Raw genomic sequence first — 17,603 nt, forward strand, 5'->3', positions numbered from 1 at the left:
TTTTTTATAAGTTCAAGGTCTTGCTTTTTAATTCGTGGATTTTTGTCTTACCCTTTTGACTGTTTGCATTTTTAGAAATGCTTAATTAACTTCATGGATCTTTGAATTAAACATGAATTATAAAAGAGGTCCCTTTTATATACGATACTTAATGAAGAAGACATCTCAACTTCATAACGGTATAAACATACGAAAGGAGAAATAGGAACACACATGTTTCTTGAAATAATTTGATAAAGTTTTCATTAGAAATTTGTCAAGTTTAAATAACATCTTACATGTATTTAAATATCTTCTATTACTCTTCCGTAACTGTTTTCTTTACAACACATTTGCAAAAAAATAAAATACATGGGTTTCTTTATGACCCATGGCTAAATACTGCCTTTAACCTAAACATTCATAAGATTTTGAAATTTGTATCCACGAGTGTATTCTTCACAGGTTTTTGGATCAGGCTTGCGTTTTAGGCTCATGACTTTGCTCTGAACTTGATATTTATTGAGTAGACTTTAGGCTTGACTTGAAATTTAATTGTTTCAACCTTCTTTGCCTTCCTTATATATATATATATCATATGTATATTATATAGTCCCCCAAGTGTTTGAGCTTTGAAGTATGAAATCTCGAGCACTTGATTATTCCTTCCATGCGATCCTTTTCCTGAAAAGGAAAAACATACGGGACTCGGAGGTACGATTTTAGATTAAGACTGCTTAACCCATTTAAATTTCTATCAGAATAGTTGTAACCCTAGACCGGGAATTATGTTCTTTCCACGTGTTTTTCAGGTCGTAATTCATGATTTAGTGCATGCTAGCTTTCTGTCTATCATCTAAAATCGTTAGTAAAATATTAATAATTCAAAATAAAAATCGTGAGTGGGGATACCTGCCCGTTGGTATTTTCTTTCCTTAGAAGTAGTATCTCTTCAGATGAACAGCATTCCAATTTGAAGGTAGAATCTTGCCATCCAATGTTTCAAGCTCGTATTCTCCTTTTCCTGCGATACCATGAATCTTATAAGGCCCTTCCCAATTTGGACTTAACTTTCATGCGTTGGCTGCCCTCGTGAATTGGAAAATTTTCTTGAGTACATAGTCCCCAATCTTGAAGTATCTAAGACGAGCTTTCCGATTGTAATACCGCTCAATAACTTGTTTTTGCGCTGCCATCTTTATTAATGCAGTTTCCCTCCTTTCTTCAAGTAAATCTAGGTTTATCCACATCTATTCTTCGTTCGATTCTTTAGTATCTTAAGTATATCTCGTACTTGGTTCCCCTATCTCGACTGGAATTAAGGCTTCATCCCCATATACAAGTGAAACCGGTGTTTCTCCCGTACTTGTTTTTGTTGTTGTTCGGTAAGCCCACAAGACTTCAGGTAGTACCTCTGGCTAACTGCCTTTAGATTCTTCCAGTCTTTTCTTCAAGTTGTTGATAATGACTTTATTTGTTGATTCAACTTGTGCATTACCCACCGGATGGTACGGTGTTGAGGTAATCCTTTTAATTCGCCAACTTTGGAAAAAATTTGTGATTTGTGCACCTATAAATTGTGGTCCGTTATCACATACGATTTTCTTTGCCATCCCGAATTGGCATGTGATGTTTCTCCAGATGAAGTCTCTGACCTCTTTTTCTCGCACCTGATTGAAAGCTCCTGCTTCTACCCACTTAGTAATATAGTCAGTGAATACTAACAAAAATCTTACCTTGCCTTTGGCTTGTAGTAGTGGACCTACAATATCCATCCCCCACTTCATAAAAGCCATGATACAACGACCGGATGTAATAATTCAGCTGGTTGGTGCATATTGTTACCATATCTTTGGCACTTGTCACATTTTGCCATAAAATTTTCCCCGTCTTCTTCCATTTTTGGCCAATAATAGCCAACTCTAATTATGGTTTTTACCAAAGCTCTTCCTCCAGCATGATTTCCATAATGTCCCTCATGTATTTCTCTCATTACGTACTCCATTTGAGAAGGGCCGAGACATTTTGCTAGAGGTCCACCGAACATTTTTCGATATAGATTGCCTTGATTTAAACAGTAACGAGCAGCTTTTTGGCAAAGTGCTTGAGTCTTTTTCTTATCTTCAGGTAGTATTCCATACTCCAAAAAATTGACAATCTCATTTTTCCAGTCCCAAGTTAGATTATTATAATTTACCTCGTTTTTGTCTTGATCAAGCACTGAATGAAACAAATGAATCACGAAAGAATTTTCTTTATTTGTTACTTCTGCAGCAGATACAAGATTGGCTAGAGCATCTATCTCTGCATTTTCTTCCCTTGGTATCTACGTGATTTTCCAAGTTTGGAATTGTCTAACTAAATCCCGTGCCTTTTCCAGGTACTGTTGCATCCTCGCTTCTCTAGCTGTGTAAGTCCCCTGCATTTGGTTAACTACAAGCTGTGAATCACTTTTGATCATGACCTGCTCTATTCCGAGCTGTCGCGCCAATTCCAACCCTATAATCACATCTTCATATTCTGCCTCATTATTAGTGATTGGATGACACTTTATTGCTTGCCGTATGGTTTCACCCGCAGGTGGTACCAGGACAATGCCCAGACCTGCTCCTTTTACATTTGATTAACCGTCAGTAAATAAGGTCCATGTACCTGGATTAGATCTATTAAATAACTGTAGTTCTTTTTCTGCTTCCAACAGTATCCCTTGGCTAAAATCTTCCACGAAATCTGCTAAAACTTGTGACTTTATTGCAGTTCTAGGTTGATATGTAATGTCATATTCACTTAGTTCAATAGCCCACTTGGCTAATCCACTCGATAACTCTTGTTTATACAATATATTACGTAAGGGGTAGGCGGTTACCACAGAAATAGGATGACATTGGAAATAAGGTCTTAATTTCCTAGATGTCATAATCAAAGCTAATGCAAGTTTCTCTAAATGAGGATATCGAGTTTCAGCATCTAGCAAAGATTTACTAACATAATAAATCGGTGATTGTTTACCTTGGTCTTCTCGAACTAATACGACACTTACCGCCACTTCTAAAACTGTAAGGTAGACAGGTAATTTCTCCCCACTTTTCGGTTTGGCTCGCAATGGTGGATTTGACAGGTACGCCTTTAAATTTTTAAGCGCTTGTTGACATTCTTCAGACCATTCAAATTGGTTTTGCTTTTTTAAAGCTGAAAAGAATTTGAAGCATTTTTCTGATGACTTGGAAATAAACCTGCCCAAGGCTGTTATTCTTCCTGTCAGCCTTTGTACTTCTTTTTTGCTCGTGAGTATATCCGGAATTTCTTCAATAGCTTTAATCTACGTAGGATTTACTTCGATGTCACGGTTATAAACAAGAAATCCCAAGAACTTACCTCATGAGATGCCAAATGCACATTTCTCAGGATTTAACTTCATGTTAAATTTGCGAAGAATCTGAAATGTATTAGTCAAGTGTTGAATATGGTCCCCTATTTGTTGTGATTTGACCAACATATCATCTATATACACTTCCATGGTTTTGCCTAAGTGTTCTTAAAATATTTTGGTCACTAGCCTTTGGTATGTGGCCCCAGCATTCTTTAAACCGAATGGCATGACTTTGTAACAGTAAGTCCCCCTGTCTGTGATGAAGGAAGTTTTTTCTTCATCTAGAGGATCCATTTTAATCTGATTATATCCTGAATATGCATCTAAAAAACTTAACAATTCATGCCCTGCAGTAGCATCAATTATTTGATCTATGTGCGGTATGGAAAAGAATCTTTAGGGCAATCTTTATTCAGATCAGTATAATCTACACAAACTCGCCACTTACCATTATTTTTAGGTACTACAACAGTATTAATCAACCAATCTGGATACTTTACCTCGCGGATGGACACAATTTTTAAAAGTTTTTGCACCTCATCTTGAATCACCTAGTTCTTGAAGGAGTCTTGCTTCCTTTTCTTTTGTTTGACAGGTAGGTATGATGGATCTTCATTTAATTTGTGGGTCATTACCTCCGGTGGTATACCTGTCATATCTGAATGGGACCAAGCAAAACAATCTACGTTAGCCTTTAAAAATTTAATCAACTTACGTTTCATTTCTGGGCTGAGGTTGGTTCCAATGTAGAGTTTTTTGTTTGGCCAATGTACAAATAGCACCACAGCTTCCAATTCCTCGATCGTTGTTTTGATATTTTCATTTTCTTCTGGTTCCTGAATAGTATCGGGCCTCGAATCTACATCTGTTTTCCCATCTTCAGTTGAGGTTCATGTTGCTGCGTCCTCAACTGCATTCTGTGATTGCTATTTTTCGTCACTTTTAGCGTTTGAATCTGCCACGGAATTAATGTTCCGTGAAGCTTGTTAGTTACCACGGATTTTTCGTATCCCCCATTATGATGGAAACTTGATAACTTGATGTAAGGTAGATGGAACAACGTCCATTTCGTGAATACATGGTCTACCGAGAATCATATTGTAAGTCATATCCATTTCTACCACATGAAATTTCGTATCTTTGACTACTCCTTTTGCGAATGTCGTAAGTATTATCTCCCATTTTGTTACGACGCTCAAGTTGTCAAAACTAGACAAGGTGTGTGCCTTGGGTATCAGCTTATCATCGGCTTGCATCTCGTTTACCACTCTTAACAAAATGATATTCACGGAACTACCTGGATCAATCAAAACTCGTTTTACATTAGTGTCATGTACAAGTAAAGATATTACTAGTGCATCATTATGCGGGGTTAGCACGCCATCTGCATCTGCATCATCAAATGTAATACAATCTTCTTCCAAAACCTGTCGAACTCGCTTCCTATGTGTAATTGTAATTTTTGACACTTTCTTTGCTGTCGTATATGTTACGCCATTGATTTCTTCTCCTCAACTTATGACATTAACCGTCCTTTTTGGTGAAGGAGGTTTTGGAGGCTCCTGCGTATTCTTCATATATGCTTGCTTTCCTTTTTCACTAAACAATTCAGTTAAATATCCTTATTTTAATAAATGTTCAACTTCACCTTGCAGCAATCTACAATCCGTCGTTTTGTGACCGTGATCGTTGTGAAACTCGCACCAAAAATTAGGATTTCGCCTGTTCGGGTTTGATCTCATTTCCTTTGGCCACCGTACCTTGTCTCCCATGCTCCTTAAAACAGCCACCAACTCAGATGTGCTAATATTAAAACTATAACCGCCGATCTTTGCCTTCGAGCTGTCATCATCTCGCGTCTCTCGCGTGTTTCGTTCTTTTCCGAACCTTGATGATGAACCTGACTCTCTATCTCTTGATCTATGATCGTACCTTGGGTTTTCCTGTTTTGAACGCGAGTCTCTTCCTATTGGTCCCATGTAAGGCTCGTATCTTTTTTTACTGGATTTTTTTTCAGTTTCAGCTAGTCTTGAACTTATCCTTTCATCTTTTCAAGACTGAATGATGGTATCTTCTTCTATCCATAATTTCGTGTTGTATCTGTTATAAACATCATTCCAAGTTGTTGTTGGAAATTCTCGTAAACTTTCCTTGAGTCTCCTCGTGGCTTCTGAACTTTTTTCATTTAGATTACTGGAAAATGTCGTAACAGCCCAGTTATCAGGTAACGTGGCAACATCATCCTCTCACGTTGGAATCTGTCTACGAATTTCCTAAGCAGCTCTGTATCTCCTTGTTTTATTTTGAAAATGTCCTCCATTCTTTTTTCAACTTTTTGAGCTCCCGAGTGTACTTTGATAAATGAATCTACAAACTAAGCAAAAGAATCTATAGAATTTTCAAGTAAAGAGAGAGTACCATATTAATGCTCCCTTAGTGAGTGTTTCTCCGAATTTTTTGACCAATGCTGATTCAATTTCTTGCTTGGTCAAACCGTTGCCCTTTACACTGGTTGTGAATGCAGTTACGTGATCCCGTGGATCAGTTATTCCATCATATTTCGGAATTGGTAGAGAAGCAGCACTTGGCTTCCAAGGTTGTTGTGAGTATTTGTCCATATCTATTCTCTTGATTACAAGCGGCACTCCAGGTATTTGCTCTATACGGTCGCTCTGCTCCTTGGGCTGTTTCTGCAAAGTTAAGTACTAAATTTTGTAAATCGAATTAACTGGGTTACCTGGCCCTCCATCACGAGATTCGATGGGGGTTCCGCCACTGCCTGAGTTAACGAGTCCTGAGCGAGGATTTTCTAGGGTATTGTTGTTTGGAGTTGGTGTTGGCGGTACAACCGGCAACTGGTTGGTAAAAACCTGAAAATCATTGCTGACCTATTGAGCGATTAATTTTTTCAAAGCTTCATCGATAGCTTGATCATTTGCAAGTCTGTCATTTTCATGCGATGCAGACCTATCAGGAGTCCCCTCTCATGATTGTCGAGGAGAATGTTATAGTGAGGGAACTGGAGTTCTGTCACCTTGTTGGTTCAGCTGATGTTGTGGATCTTCTTGGTGTGGTAAACTTTGTTGATTGTTGTCGTTGACATTCGACATGATTGTTTTGAGAAAAGAATCGATTTGGAAAGCAAAAGATTATCAGATTCCCGGCAACGGAACCAATTTGTTTAACCAAAAAATAGGAATTTCGGTCAAAGCCTAATTTTAAAAGAACTCGAGTTACTGATAATCAAATATGGAACAAATAAGAAGAATTGACTTAAACGATACCTGAGTAAGTAAAAGAAAGCAAAGTAGTGTATTACAATAATATTCTGTGTCTTTACAAATGTTTATTTCTCTCCTTTTATAGCTATTTCTAAGTTATACGTTTCTTTCCTCTCATAACAGAATCATTATGAGAAATTAATGGCATTAATGTAACGTTATAATTGGCAATCGTAACTGTTTCGTGAGGATTCTATAATGTTTTCCATCATTGATGCTCATTAATTACGGATAATACGTATCTGTGTTTTTTGCTATCTAGGTTCATTCCTCTGATATCTCTTCAAATTACCAAGAGGTCCGAGTAACCATTCCTTCCTGTTTTCTTGAATCTTTGTCCGTATCTATTAAGGCTTGTGTCTCTTTGAAGATTCTTTGCCAGCTGTCATTCTTTTATTGATCCACGTGTCTTGTCGTGTCAGCACATAATTAATTCCAAATGTTAACTTGATTTTTCTCAATACGATGCCCATCAAAAGTTTTGACATCCCAACCCAAAACTTTTGACTAATGCTAGAGACATTTTATCTATTCCACGGTACTATTAATGAAAATAACATAAAAGCTCGTAGCGGGAAATAGAAGGCTATTTTGCAATATTGGTGATGCAATAAGAGGTAGTTTTCTCATAGTTAAATAATACAGAAAAATTGCATTATATGTCGTTAGATATTTCATTAATAGTTGTTAGATGTTCCATTAATAGTAGTAAAATTGTGATATATGATGTATTATCTGTAACACATGTTTGGTCTTAAATTGGCGATTTGTTTCCAATAGTACATTTGGCTTATATTACGTTACTTAATCTAATTTTTTACTCATTCAGCATATTACTCAGTAACAAATATGAACATAATTATATTAAATTAATAATTATTAGCATTATCTTAAAGGCTAAAACAAAGAAGAATTTTAAGAAGAAATTAGAATGAGGTATGACTATACCAGACTTATCTAATACTCTTGCTATAATGGGGCACAAATATATATGTTGAAGTTTGGCAAATTTTTTGTCCCACATCGGTGGGCTCTTGAGTTTGGGGGGATTTTCCTCCTATAAAAGAAGGCCTAATGTTTAGGATTTAAATACACCTCTCATTTGCCTTCTCATCTGTTTAAGGCATTTGTATCTTCTTCTTTAGTATTATTTCACTTGTATTTTTGGAGTGGAATAAAATATTGGTTGTGTCCAAGGAGTAGGCAAAATTAGCCGAACCTCGTAAATTCTGGTGTTCCCTTTATTGTTGCTTTATTGTCTTATTTATTATTTGGTGGTTGTCATAATTTTTGGTATAGTAGTTATGACTTATTCACACTATATACATTTGGATTCCGCAACAATTGGTATCAGAGCCAAGATACTGTCTAAGTATGCTCTGTGGTTGCAGCATAGTCTGATCTTCCACATTAGAAAAGATTTATCTTGGTAACTGAGTCAAGGTTCTGTCTGAGTATGCTCTGTGGTTGCAGCTTAGTCTGATCTTCTACATCAGAAAGGAAATAATCTTGATTTGTGTCGTCAGCTATTAAATAATATTTGTGTCAAATATGGGAGACAATAAACAAGAAGAATCTACATCAAGTGTCAACAATACGTCATCATTGGCATCTTCGCTTATGACAAGAATTGTGTCAAATGCGAAATTTGTGGTAGAAATTTTTGACGGGTCCGGGCATTTTGGGATGTGGCAAGGCGAGGTTCTAGATGTCCTTTTTCAACAAGGGCTAGATCTTGCCATTGAAGAAAAGAGACCAGATGTTATTGGAGAAGAAGATTGGAAGATTCTCAATCGTGTTGCTTGCGGTACCATTCGATCCTTCCTTGCTAGAGAGCAGAAATATCCATACACAAAGGAAACTTCTGCAAGTAAATTATGGAAAGCACTGGAGGATAAATTTTTGAAGAAAAATAGTCAAAATAAATTGTACATGAAGAAGAGACTGTTTCACTTCACCTATGTTCCTGGTACCACGATGAATGAACATATCACCAGTTTCAATAAGTTGGTCACAGATTTGCAAAATATGGATACAACTTATGATGATGGTGACTTGGCCTTTATGTTGTTCGCGTCACTTCCTGATGAGTACGAACACCTTGAAACTACTCTACTCCATGGAAATGACGAAGTTTCTCTCAGAGAAGTTTGTTCGGCTTTGTACAGCTATGAACAAAGAAAGCGAGAAAAACAGAAGGGCGGAGAAGGAGAAGCACTGTTTATGGGGGGTCGTCCTCAAAATCAAACGAGGACAAAGAAGGGAAGATCCAAGTCAAGATCCAGACCCAGCAAAGATAAATGTGCCTTTTGTCGAGAAAAAGGGCACTGGAAGAAAGACTGTCCGAAGTTGAAGAATGAGGCCAAACATAACAATGGAAAGGCCATTATGGATTCAAATGTAGCTGATTGTGATGATTCAGACTTCTCATTAGTTACAACAGAGTCATCAACATCATCAGACATATGGTTGATGGACTCGGCTTGTAGCTATCATATGTGTCCCAACAGGGACTGGTTTATGGAATTTCAAGAAGGAGAATATGGAGTCATCCACACAGCGGATAACAGTCCTCTTACCTCATATGGCATTGGTTCAATACGATTAAGGAATCATGATAGAATGATCAGAACATTAACAGATGTTCGATTTGTACCGGATTTGAAGAAGAATCTCATCTCTGTAGGAGCCCTAGAATCAAAAGGGTTCAAAATCATTGCAGAAAATGGAGTGATGAGAGTATGCTCCGGTGTACTAGTGGTAATGAAGGCTAATCGGAAGAATAATAATATGTACCGCTATCGTGGCAGTACAGTTATTGGGACAGCTACAATGACATCCAGTGACGACAAAGAGGCAGAAGCAACCAAGCTATGGCACATGCGCTTGGGACATACTGGAGGAAAATCCTTGAAAACTCTATCAGATCAAGGATTGTTAAAAGGAGTAAAGGCTTGCAACTTGGCGTTTTGTGAGCATTGTGTCAAAGGGAAACAGACAAGGGTTAAATTTAGTACAGCGATCCATAATACTAAAGGCATTTTGGATTATGTACACTCTGATGTTTGGGGTCCTTCCAAAACACCTTCATTGGGTGGAAGCACTATTTTGTAACCTTTGTTGATGATTTTTCCCGAAGAGTGTGGATGTATACAATGAAAAGCAAAGATGAAGTGCTGGGAATTTTTCTCAAATGGAAGACGATGGTGGAGAATCAAACCGGCAAGAGGATCAAGTGTATTCGCACAGATAATGGAGGTGAATACAAAAATGATCATTTCAATAAGGTCTGTGAAAATGATGGCATCGTCCGACACTTCACTGTTAGACATACACCACAACAGAATGGAGTGGCAGAACGTATGAACCGGACCTTGCTGGAGAAAGTACGGTGTATGTTGTCCAATGCTGGCTTGGGCAAAGAATTTTGGGATGAGGCAATTACATATGCATGTCACCTCATTAATCGTCTACCATCTGCTGCTATTGATGGCAAGACACCATTTGAAAAATGGTATGGAAAGCCTGTTGTAGATTATGACTCTTTGCACGTGTTTGGCTCAACTGCATATTATCATGTGACAGAGTCAAAATTGGATCCAAAGGCAAAGAAGGCTATTTTTATGGGAATTACTTCTGGAGTCAAAGGATATCGCTTATGGTGTCCTATGACAAAGAAAGTAATATTCAACATGGATGTTACCTTTGATGAATCTGCTATGGTAAATAAGGTAACAGAAGATACCAAACAAAATGAAGGTGCTTCTAAGCAGGTGGAGTTTGAGGGAAAATTTATTTTTCCTACACAAGAAGCAGAGGAGGAAACAAATGAAGATTACCCTCTGGAAGGAGAGTCAGTAGAGGAGATTCCAACTCAGGAACCTCAACAACAACTTGAATCAATAGCAACCAGCAGGCCAAAAAGAACAATAACGAAACACGTTCGTCTCATAGAGACGGTTGCTTGTGCAACCTCAATTGTAGCTGATGATGTTCCTACCACTTATAAAGACGCTGTCCAAAGTTCAGAAGAAGATAAGTGGAGGATTGCCATGAATGATGAAATACAGTCCCTTCATCAGAATCATACATGGAGATTGGTCAATCTCCCGAAGGGAAAGAAAGCAATTGGGTGCAAATGGGTATTTGCAAAGAAAGAAGGATTTCCTAACCAAATAGATGTTCGCTACAAAACAAGATTGGTGGCCAAAGGATATGCTCAAAAGGAGGAAATTGATTACAATGAAGTGTTTTCTCCAGTTATAAAATATTCCTCCATTAGAATTATGTTGGCTTTGGTAGCACAATTGGATTTGGAACTAGTTCAGATGGATGTAAAAACTGTGTTTTTATATGGAAACTTGGAGGAGGAAATCTACATGACTCAGCCAGAAGGATTTAAAGTTGCTGGAAAAGAAAATATGGTGTGCAAACTTGAAAAATCGTTGTACGGATTGAAACAATCTTCTAGACAATGGTACAAGCGATTTGACGAGTTTATGTTGCGGCAAGGGTACAAGAGAAGCAAATACGATCATTGTGTGTATTTGCACAAGCTTAAAGATGGTTCCTTTGTATATCTTCTCATATATGTTGATGATATGTTGATAGCTTCCAAGAATTCGGAAGAAATTGATAAGTTGAAGATTCAACTGAAGAAGGAGTTCGAGATGAAGGATTTGGGTGAGGCAAAGAAAATTCTTAGCATGGAGATAATTAGAGATAGACGTTCAAAGAAACTCTGTTTATCTCAAAAAGAATATTTGAAGAGAGTACTTCAACGTTTTGGCATAGATGACACGACTAAGCCAGTTAGTACTCCACTTGCTTCCCATTTTAAGCTAAGTACTACTATGTCGCCAATGGATGAAGCTGAACGAGAGTATATGTCAAAGGTACCATACGCAAATGTTGTTGGTAGCTTGATGTATGCAATGGTTTGCACAAGGCCTGACATTTCACAAGCTGTTGGAGTTATTAGCAGATATATGCACAATCCAGGGAAGGAGCATTGGCAAGCTGTGAAGTGGATTCTACGGTATATTCATAATACTGTAGATGTCGGGTTAGTTTTTGAGCAGGAAGACAATCAGTCTGTAGTTGGATATTGTGACTCAGATTTTGCGGGTGATCTGGACAAACGAAGATCAACTACTGGTTATGTGTTTAGTTTTGCAAAGGCACCAGTTAATTGGAAGTCTACTTTGCAGTCAACAGTTGCTTTGTCTACAACAGAGGCAGAGTACATGGCTATTACAGAGGATGTGAAGGAGGCAATTTGGCTTCAAGGATTGCTAAAGGAGCTTGGTGTTGAACAAAAAGGTATCACAATTTTTGTGATAGTCAAAGTGTTATTCAATTAGCGAAGAACCAAGTTTATCATGCAAGGACGAAGCATATTGATGTTCGGTATCATTTCGTACGAGATATCATAGAAGAAGGAGGATTCACGGTGAAGAAAATTCATACTACGGAGAATCCTGCTGATATGCTGACAAAGGTGGTGACTGCGATCAAGTTTCAGCATTGTTTGGATTTGATCAACATTGTTGAACACTGAAGATTGAAGATTTAGACACAATCAAAATTTTGAAATTTGTTATTGAGAGAAAATTGAAGATGTGGAATTTTGCCAAGGTGGAGATTTGTTGAAGTTTGGCAAATTTTTTGTCCCACATCGGTGGGCTCTTGAGTTTGGGGGGGATTTTTTCCCCTATAAAAGAAGGCCTAATGTTTAGGATTTAAACACACCTCTCATTTGCCTTCTCATCTGTTTAAGGCATTTGTATCTTCTCTCTTTAGTATTATTTCACTTGTATTTTTGGAGTGGAATAAAATATTGGTTGCGTCCGAGGAGTAGGCAAAATTAGCCGAACCTCGTAAATTCTGGTGTTCCCTTTATTGTTGCTTTATTGTCTTATTTATTATTTGGTGGTTGTCATAATTTTTGGTATAGTAGTTGTTACTTATTTACACTATATACATTTGGCTTCCGCAACAATATATATATATGCTGTGTGAATTCAGTATAAAACAGTAATGTAAATTACAGCATCACTTTTAAAATGAAAAAACCGAAAAATTAACCGACAAGGAGAGGAGACACAGCAATCATGAGCTTATGCAATTCTCGTCGAGTACAATTTCCAATCGATCCAAAAACTTCAAGCTTTAATCGGATTCGGATTGGTAAAGTGTACGATATAACAAAGTCAAAATTGAGATTTACACTCACCTGTTGAAATTGAAGGTTTTTGGCCTGAATCCTTGTTGACCAGTTAATAACAACAGTAGAAGGAAAATAACCCCAGGAAAGGACAAGACGTCTTAAATCAGAAGTTAGAGGAAATAGAAAGAACACAAGAACCTGCAAAAAGTTGTAACCATAAGATCCATTCAAATTTATAATTGAAAGAACCTTAGAGCTGTAGCACAATAATTAAATAGAATGGACGAGGTTGGGAGTTGTGAAAACATTTACTACTATTGAACAAAAAGCATGAGTTCAAATTTCTATTTATCTACCTACCTAAGGCAGAATCTAGTAAAGATCTAATGTTTGAGCAGACAGATGTGTACCCTGAATCTTGATTCTGTCTTCTTCATATTCCTTCTCGATCATGTTTACTGCCATCAATTTACACTCCCAACTTTCACTGAACCGCCGGTTATTTTTAACCCAAATCTCCGTTCAACTTCAATCTAGGCAGGCTCTGTTTCTCTTCTCTCCATAAATATAGTCGTTACGTATATGCTTTTGTTTGTATCTATTGTGCGTAAAATATCTCAATTTTTTGCTTTGACTTCAGGAATCTCAAGATCAGTAGCTGTCTCTCTCTAAACAAACCCAAAGATCAAACCACCAATGCATCAACAGCAGCTGCTGGAACTGGAACTGACACTCTTCGAATCATATTGGCCGCAGGGGGCACAGGTGGCCATATATACCCAGCTATTGCCATTGCTGATGATCTCAAAACCCTTGACCCAAATGCCCAAATACTGTTTGTTGGGCTCCCAACTGGAATGGAGAGCACTGCAGTGCCAACAGCAGGATATTCGTTTACACCGATTCAAGCCGCACCATTGGGCCGGCCCTTCATCTCTCTGTACAACGTATTCGTCCTCCCTTATATTCTCATTAAATCCCTAATCAAAAGTTTCCTAATACTTCAAGAGTTCAAACCCCATATAGTAATTGGAACTGGTGGGTTTGTTTCTTTTCCGATTTGCCTAGCTGCTGGACTTAAAGGCATTAAACTAGCAATCCAAGAACAAAATTCAGTACCCGGTGTAGCAAATCGGGTGCTTTCATTATTTGCTGACAAAGTGTTTGCTGCATTTAATTCTAGTGTTGATTGTTTTTGGCAAAAGAACAAATGCGTGGTGTGCGGAAATCCTGTGAGATTGTCGTTGAGGCAATATGCGTCCAAGGCTGTGGCAAGGCGTCATTTCTTTTCAAAGGCGGTTGTAGGGAAGGGGGACGGTAAAGTGGTGTTGATTCTTGGTGGCTCTTTGGGTGCCAATGCACTTAATGTTGCTATCTTGCATTTGTATTCTGAAATGTTAGACGAACGGAAAGACTTGTTTTTAATATGGCAGACAGGCGTTCTAGCATTTGATGAGATGGAGAGCCTCGTAAAATTCCATCCCCGATTATACATTACCCCGTGAGTGTTGTTTCATTTAAACGAAAAACCATATTTCATCATTACTGCTATAGATGTTTTATTTCCTGATATAAACTGGAGAATTGTGGATTACTATATGGCAAATTTTGCATTTCAGGCAAATTTCTTTAAGATAAGAGGTGTCCTTTTATCCGTTTTAATCTGATTTTATCCTATCTTGGTGAAGGTTCTTGCATTCTATGGATTTAGCATACTCAGCTGCAGACCTTATTGTATCTAGAGCTGGAGCAATGATCTGCTCTGAGATCTTGGCTGCTGGGAAACCTTGTATTCTGGTAATAAACAAATATTCTGTCTGACATTTTACAGATCCATGATGCAAAAGGCCTTGTGGCTCACGATTTGATTTTACCATTTTTGGGAGGAAATTTGATGGGAGGACAACTCTATTCATGTGTAGTGTTTATTGGACACGCAATATGCATCAAAATAGCAGCCCCTCTGAATGATCGCGATTAGATAGTTGGAGAATATTCGAGAGAGATTAAGTAGAGGACCATAGCATTTGTCCAAAATTTACGTTAACTTACAATTCATAGCTGAAGTATGGCTTCTCGTTTCTTCTCATTATAAATGAAAAGAAATCCGTTCTTACCTATATGTTTATGAACATATATTGCCTCCATGGTTTTACAACTCTGGTGTTTCACATTCCTTGAGAGATTAGTTCGTTAATCTTGGCAAAACACTTCTTTATAGCTTTCTCGTGAAATTTTTGCAGATACCTTCACCAAATGTGGCTGAAGGACATCAATTTCACAATGCTTGTCTAATGGCCGATGTAGCTGGTTCGAGGGTTATAACTGAAGATGAACTTGACTCTCTGACTCTTAAAAGTGCGATTGAAGAAATTTTAGGTATGGTGTTCTGTCTCGTATGTGTATTATTCTGACTATTGCAATTACTCAAAAAACAATCCATACGTCATCTTGCTGTCATGGTTTTGTTTAATAAACTTTACTTTTTCTCTTCACCTGACTATCTATGGTTTTGTTTCTGCATATGAAATCTATAAATTCACAGTGGATGTTGGCGTGACTAATAATTTGTAAAACTGGAGGGGCTTGAGTTAGCGTGGTATCAAGTCTATAAATGTACCTGGTTTTAGTAATTGATCCGACCGCAGCCAAGGTCATGTTTGTCTAGCTTAAACTAGAAATATCACTTTTAGTCTTTATGATCTGAAATATCTTAAAAGCTATCCTCACATTTTAGAAATATGCTGAAAGAGGATGCAGGTACATTTACCGGGCTGCAACAAGTATGACGCTTTCCTGATGTCCTCACAAATCAGTAATCACAGAATCTTTGACACACTTGAGACATACCAGAGGGTGGTGGGGTGGTGTAAACATTCAAGATGGTTATCTGTGACACTTTAGATTGGTTGATGTATGTGTAGATTTTAACTGTATTTGTGCCTGTCTTAGTATCCACATATAAAACAAGAATCCACAGGAAAGTGAATAAACAACAGAGCTACGGTGCCTTAGTTTATTGAGTGTAGTAAAAACAAATAAGAGATTAAACATGTTGCTTAGTTGCTTCAAGTTGCTGAAGATTAGGAGTATGTGCTTTTCTCACAAGATGTAATGTGTTCATCGGAATAATAATGTCAGTAGTACAGAGGATATCTGGAAAGGGCCAGCTTGTGTTTTAGATGACTTCCAAAAAATACCGAAATTCATAAATAGCAGCAGTCTTGTGTCGAATGGTGCATATAAGGTGTTATGCACATACTAAAATCTAAAATTTAGAAAATGAACAAGGAATCATACTTTAGATTTGTTCTACTACTTCAGTACCTCTAGTGTATTTCTCTTCAGACAGAAAGTATTTTACCATAGTCTTGTCATGGCCTAGATTAATGTGTCACTCAACTATCCCAAATTATCTCCTAAAGTCACTTTTCTTTCATTTGCAATAACAAAGTCATTGAACTATGTCTATTGTACTCAGAAGGTCACTCAACTGGATTTTCCAAATTTTGGATTGCCAAATACCTATTTTACCCTCTAAATTGTACTCAGAAGATAAATGCTTATAATTTAGAGGGTAAAATAGGTATTTGGCAATCCAAAATTTGGAAAATCTAGTTGAGTAACCTTCTGAGTGCAATATGCATAGTTCAGTGACTTTGTTGTTACAAACAAAAGAAAAGTGACTTTAGGAGATAATTTAGGATAGTTGAGTGACCATTTGAGTAATGGCCTCTATTCTTGTTCTACCTATTTTATCTTGTTTCTGTTCAGCTGTGATTTTCTACTTATTTAATTTGAGTAGGCAGTGGAGGTTTTCGGGTTTATGAACAATACTTGCCTTTGTCTTTGATCAGCTTTGCACTTTAGCATCCTCTGGTTTGGATCCTTTTGGTTGCTCTAGATGCATTTTTTAAAGTGTTTTCTGAAACATGTTATTGTCCTGATCAAAATCTTTCCGCTAATTCTTATTGCATCGGTCCTCCTGATGCACCATGCTGTTTTGTGCAGATAATGAGGGATTGATGACAGAGATGTCTGAGAGAGCGCTCAAGGCTGCGAAGCCAGATGCATCTGTTGAAATTGCTAAACACATTCTTTCTCTTGTAAACTTTTCGTCACCTCAAGGATGACATTCTGAATCATGCTTGCATTTATTCATTAATAAAGAATAAAAACCTTAGTTGAAACTTCATTTGGGGTATTGCTCCCCTTGTTTGCTTGTCAACTACTACTACACTACTCAAAGAAAAATCTCAATTATTTTGTAGATATTTACTAAACTGAATGGGCATAATTTTCCAGAAGATGCTTTCAGACAGCAGTTATAATTTTGCAATGAGACTTTTGTGGCAACAATATTGAAGGCTCATCTGTATCCTCCACTTAAATATCCAAGCAATGATATTTTAATTGGAAAGAGCTAATGTTTGTGTACTTGTTGTCATTGACTTTCTTTTTCCATGCAATGAGATTTTACAATACTGAGAAGATCTTTGTGTTGTTGATGTTACTCAATTGCGTCTTTCACTAATATACCAATTGGATAAGAAATCAAATATCTCAATATGTAATCTGGAACCGGCCAGGCTGTGGCCAAAAGGGGCACTTCTCTCTTTCACGTTACTTCCTCTGTCCTCTTCTACTCTTTTCCTGGATAATTGCCTTCTATCACTGTCTTTCCTCCACAAGCCATTTTATTCCCGATAATATTACTACAATTTTTATAATTTTCAAATTTATGTGATATTTTTTCCCTTACGTAACCTTTTTAACCATTTCTTAATTACTATTTATATCACAT

The 17,603-nt window shown here is 37.3% G+C and overlaps 2 protein-coding genes across 3 annotated transcripts; one reads left to right on the plus strand and one right to left on the minus strand.

Annotated features, from left to right (window-relative positions):
* Positions 1-1,762: 1,762 nt before the first annotated feature.
* LOC107793073 (uncharacterized) lies at positions 1,763-6,098 on the minus strand. The gene is made up of 5 exons (XM_075256500.1): positions 6,087-6,098; positions 5,812-6,039; positions 2,632-3,298; positions 2,351-2,583; positions 1,763-2,305 (listed from the first exon to the last, which is right to left on the minus strand). Exons 1-5 carry the CDS (start codon positions 6,096-6,098, stop codon positions 1,763-1,765), a joined length of 1,683 nt encoding a protein of 560 aa, XP_075112601.1.
* Positions 6,099-13,008: 6,910 nt separating this feature from the next.
* Positions 13,009-17,123, plus strand: LOC107793075 (uncharacterized). 2 transcript variants are annotated; one of them, XM_016615359.2, is made up of 6 exons: positions 13,052-13,336; positions 13,440-13,746; positions 14,005-14,300; positions 14,488-14,596; positions 15,043-15,178; positions 16,811-17,123. In XM_016615359.2, exons 1-6 carry the CDS (start codon positions 13,251-13,253, stop codon positions 16,930-16,932), a joined length of 1,056 nt encoding a protein of 351 aa, XP_016470845.1. In that variant the 5' UTR covers positions 13,052-13,250; the 3' UTR covers positions 16,933-17,123. The 2 variants fall into 2 exon arrangements, with proteins under 2 accessions (XP_016470844.1, XP_016470845.1); XM_016615358.2 differs by having other exon boundaries at positions 13,009-13,336; positions 13,440-14,300.
* Positions 17,124-17,603: the final 480 nt, after the last annotated feature.

Source organism: Nicotiana tabacum, chromosome 6, assembly GCF_000715075.1.
Source record: "Nicotiana tabacum cultivar K326 chromosome 6, ASM71507v2, whole genome shotgun sequence".
Lineage (NCBI taxonomy): Eukaryota > Viridiplantae > Streptophyta > Magnoliopsida > Solanales > Solanaceae > Nicotiana > Nicotiana tabacum.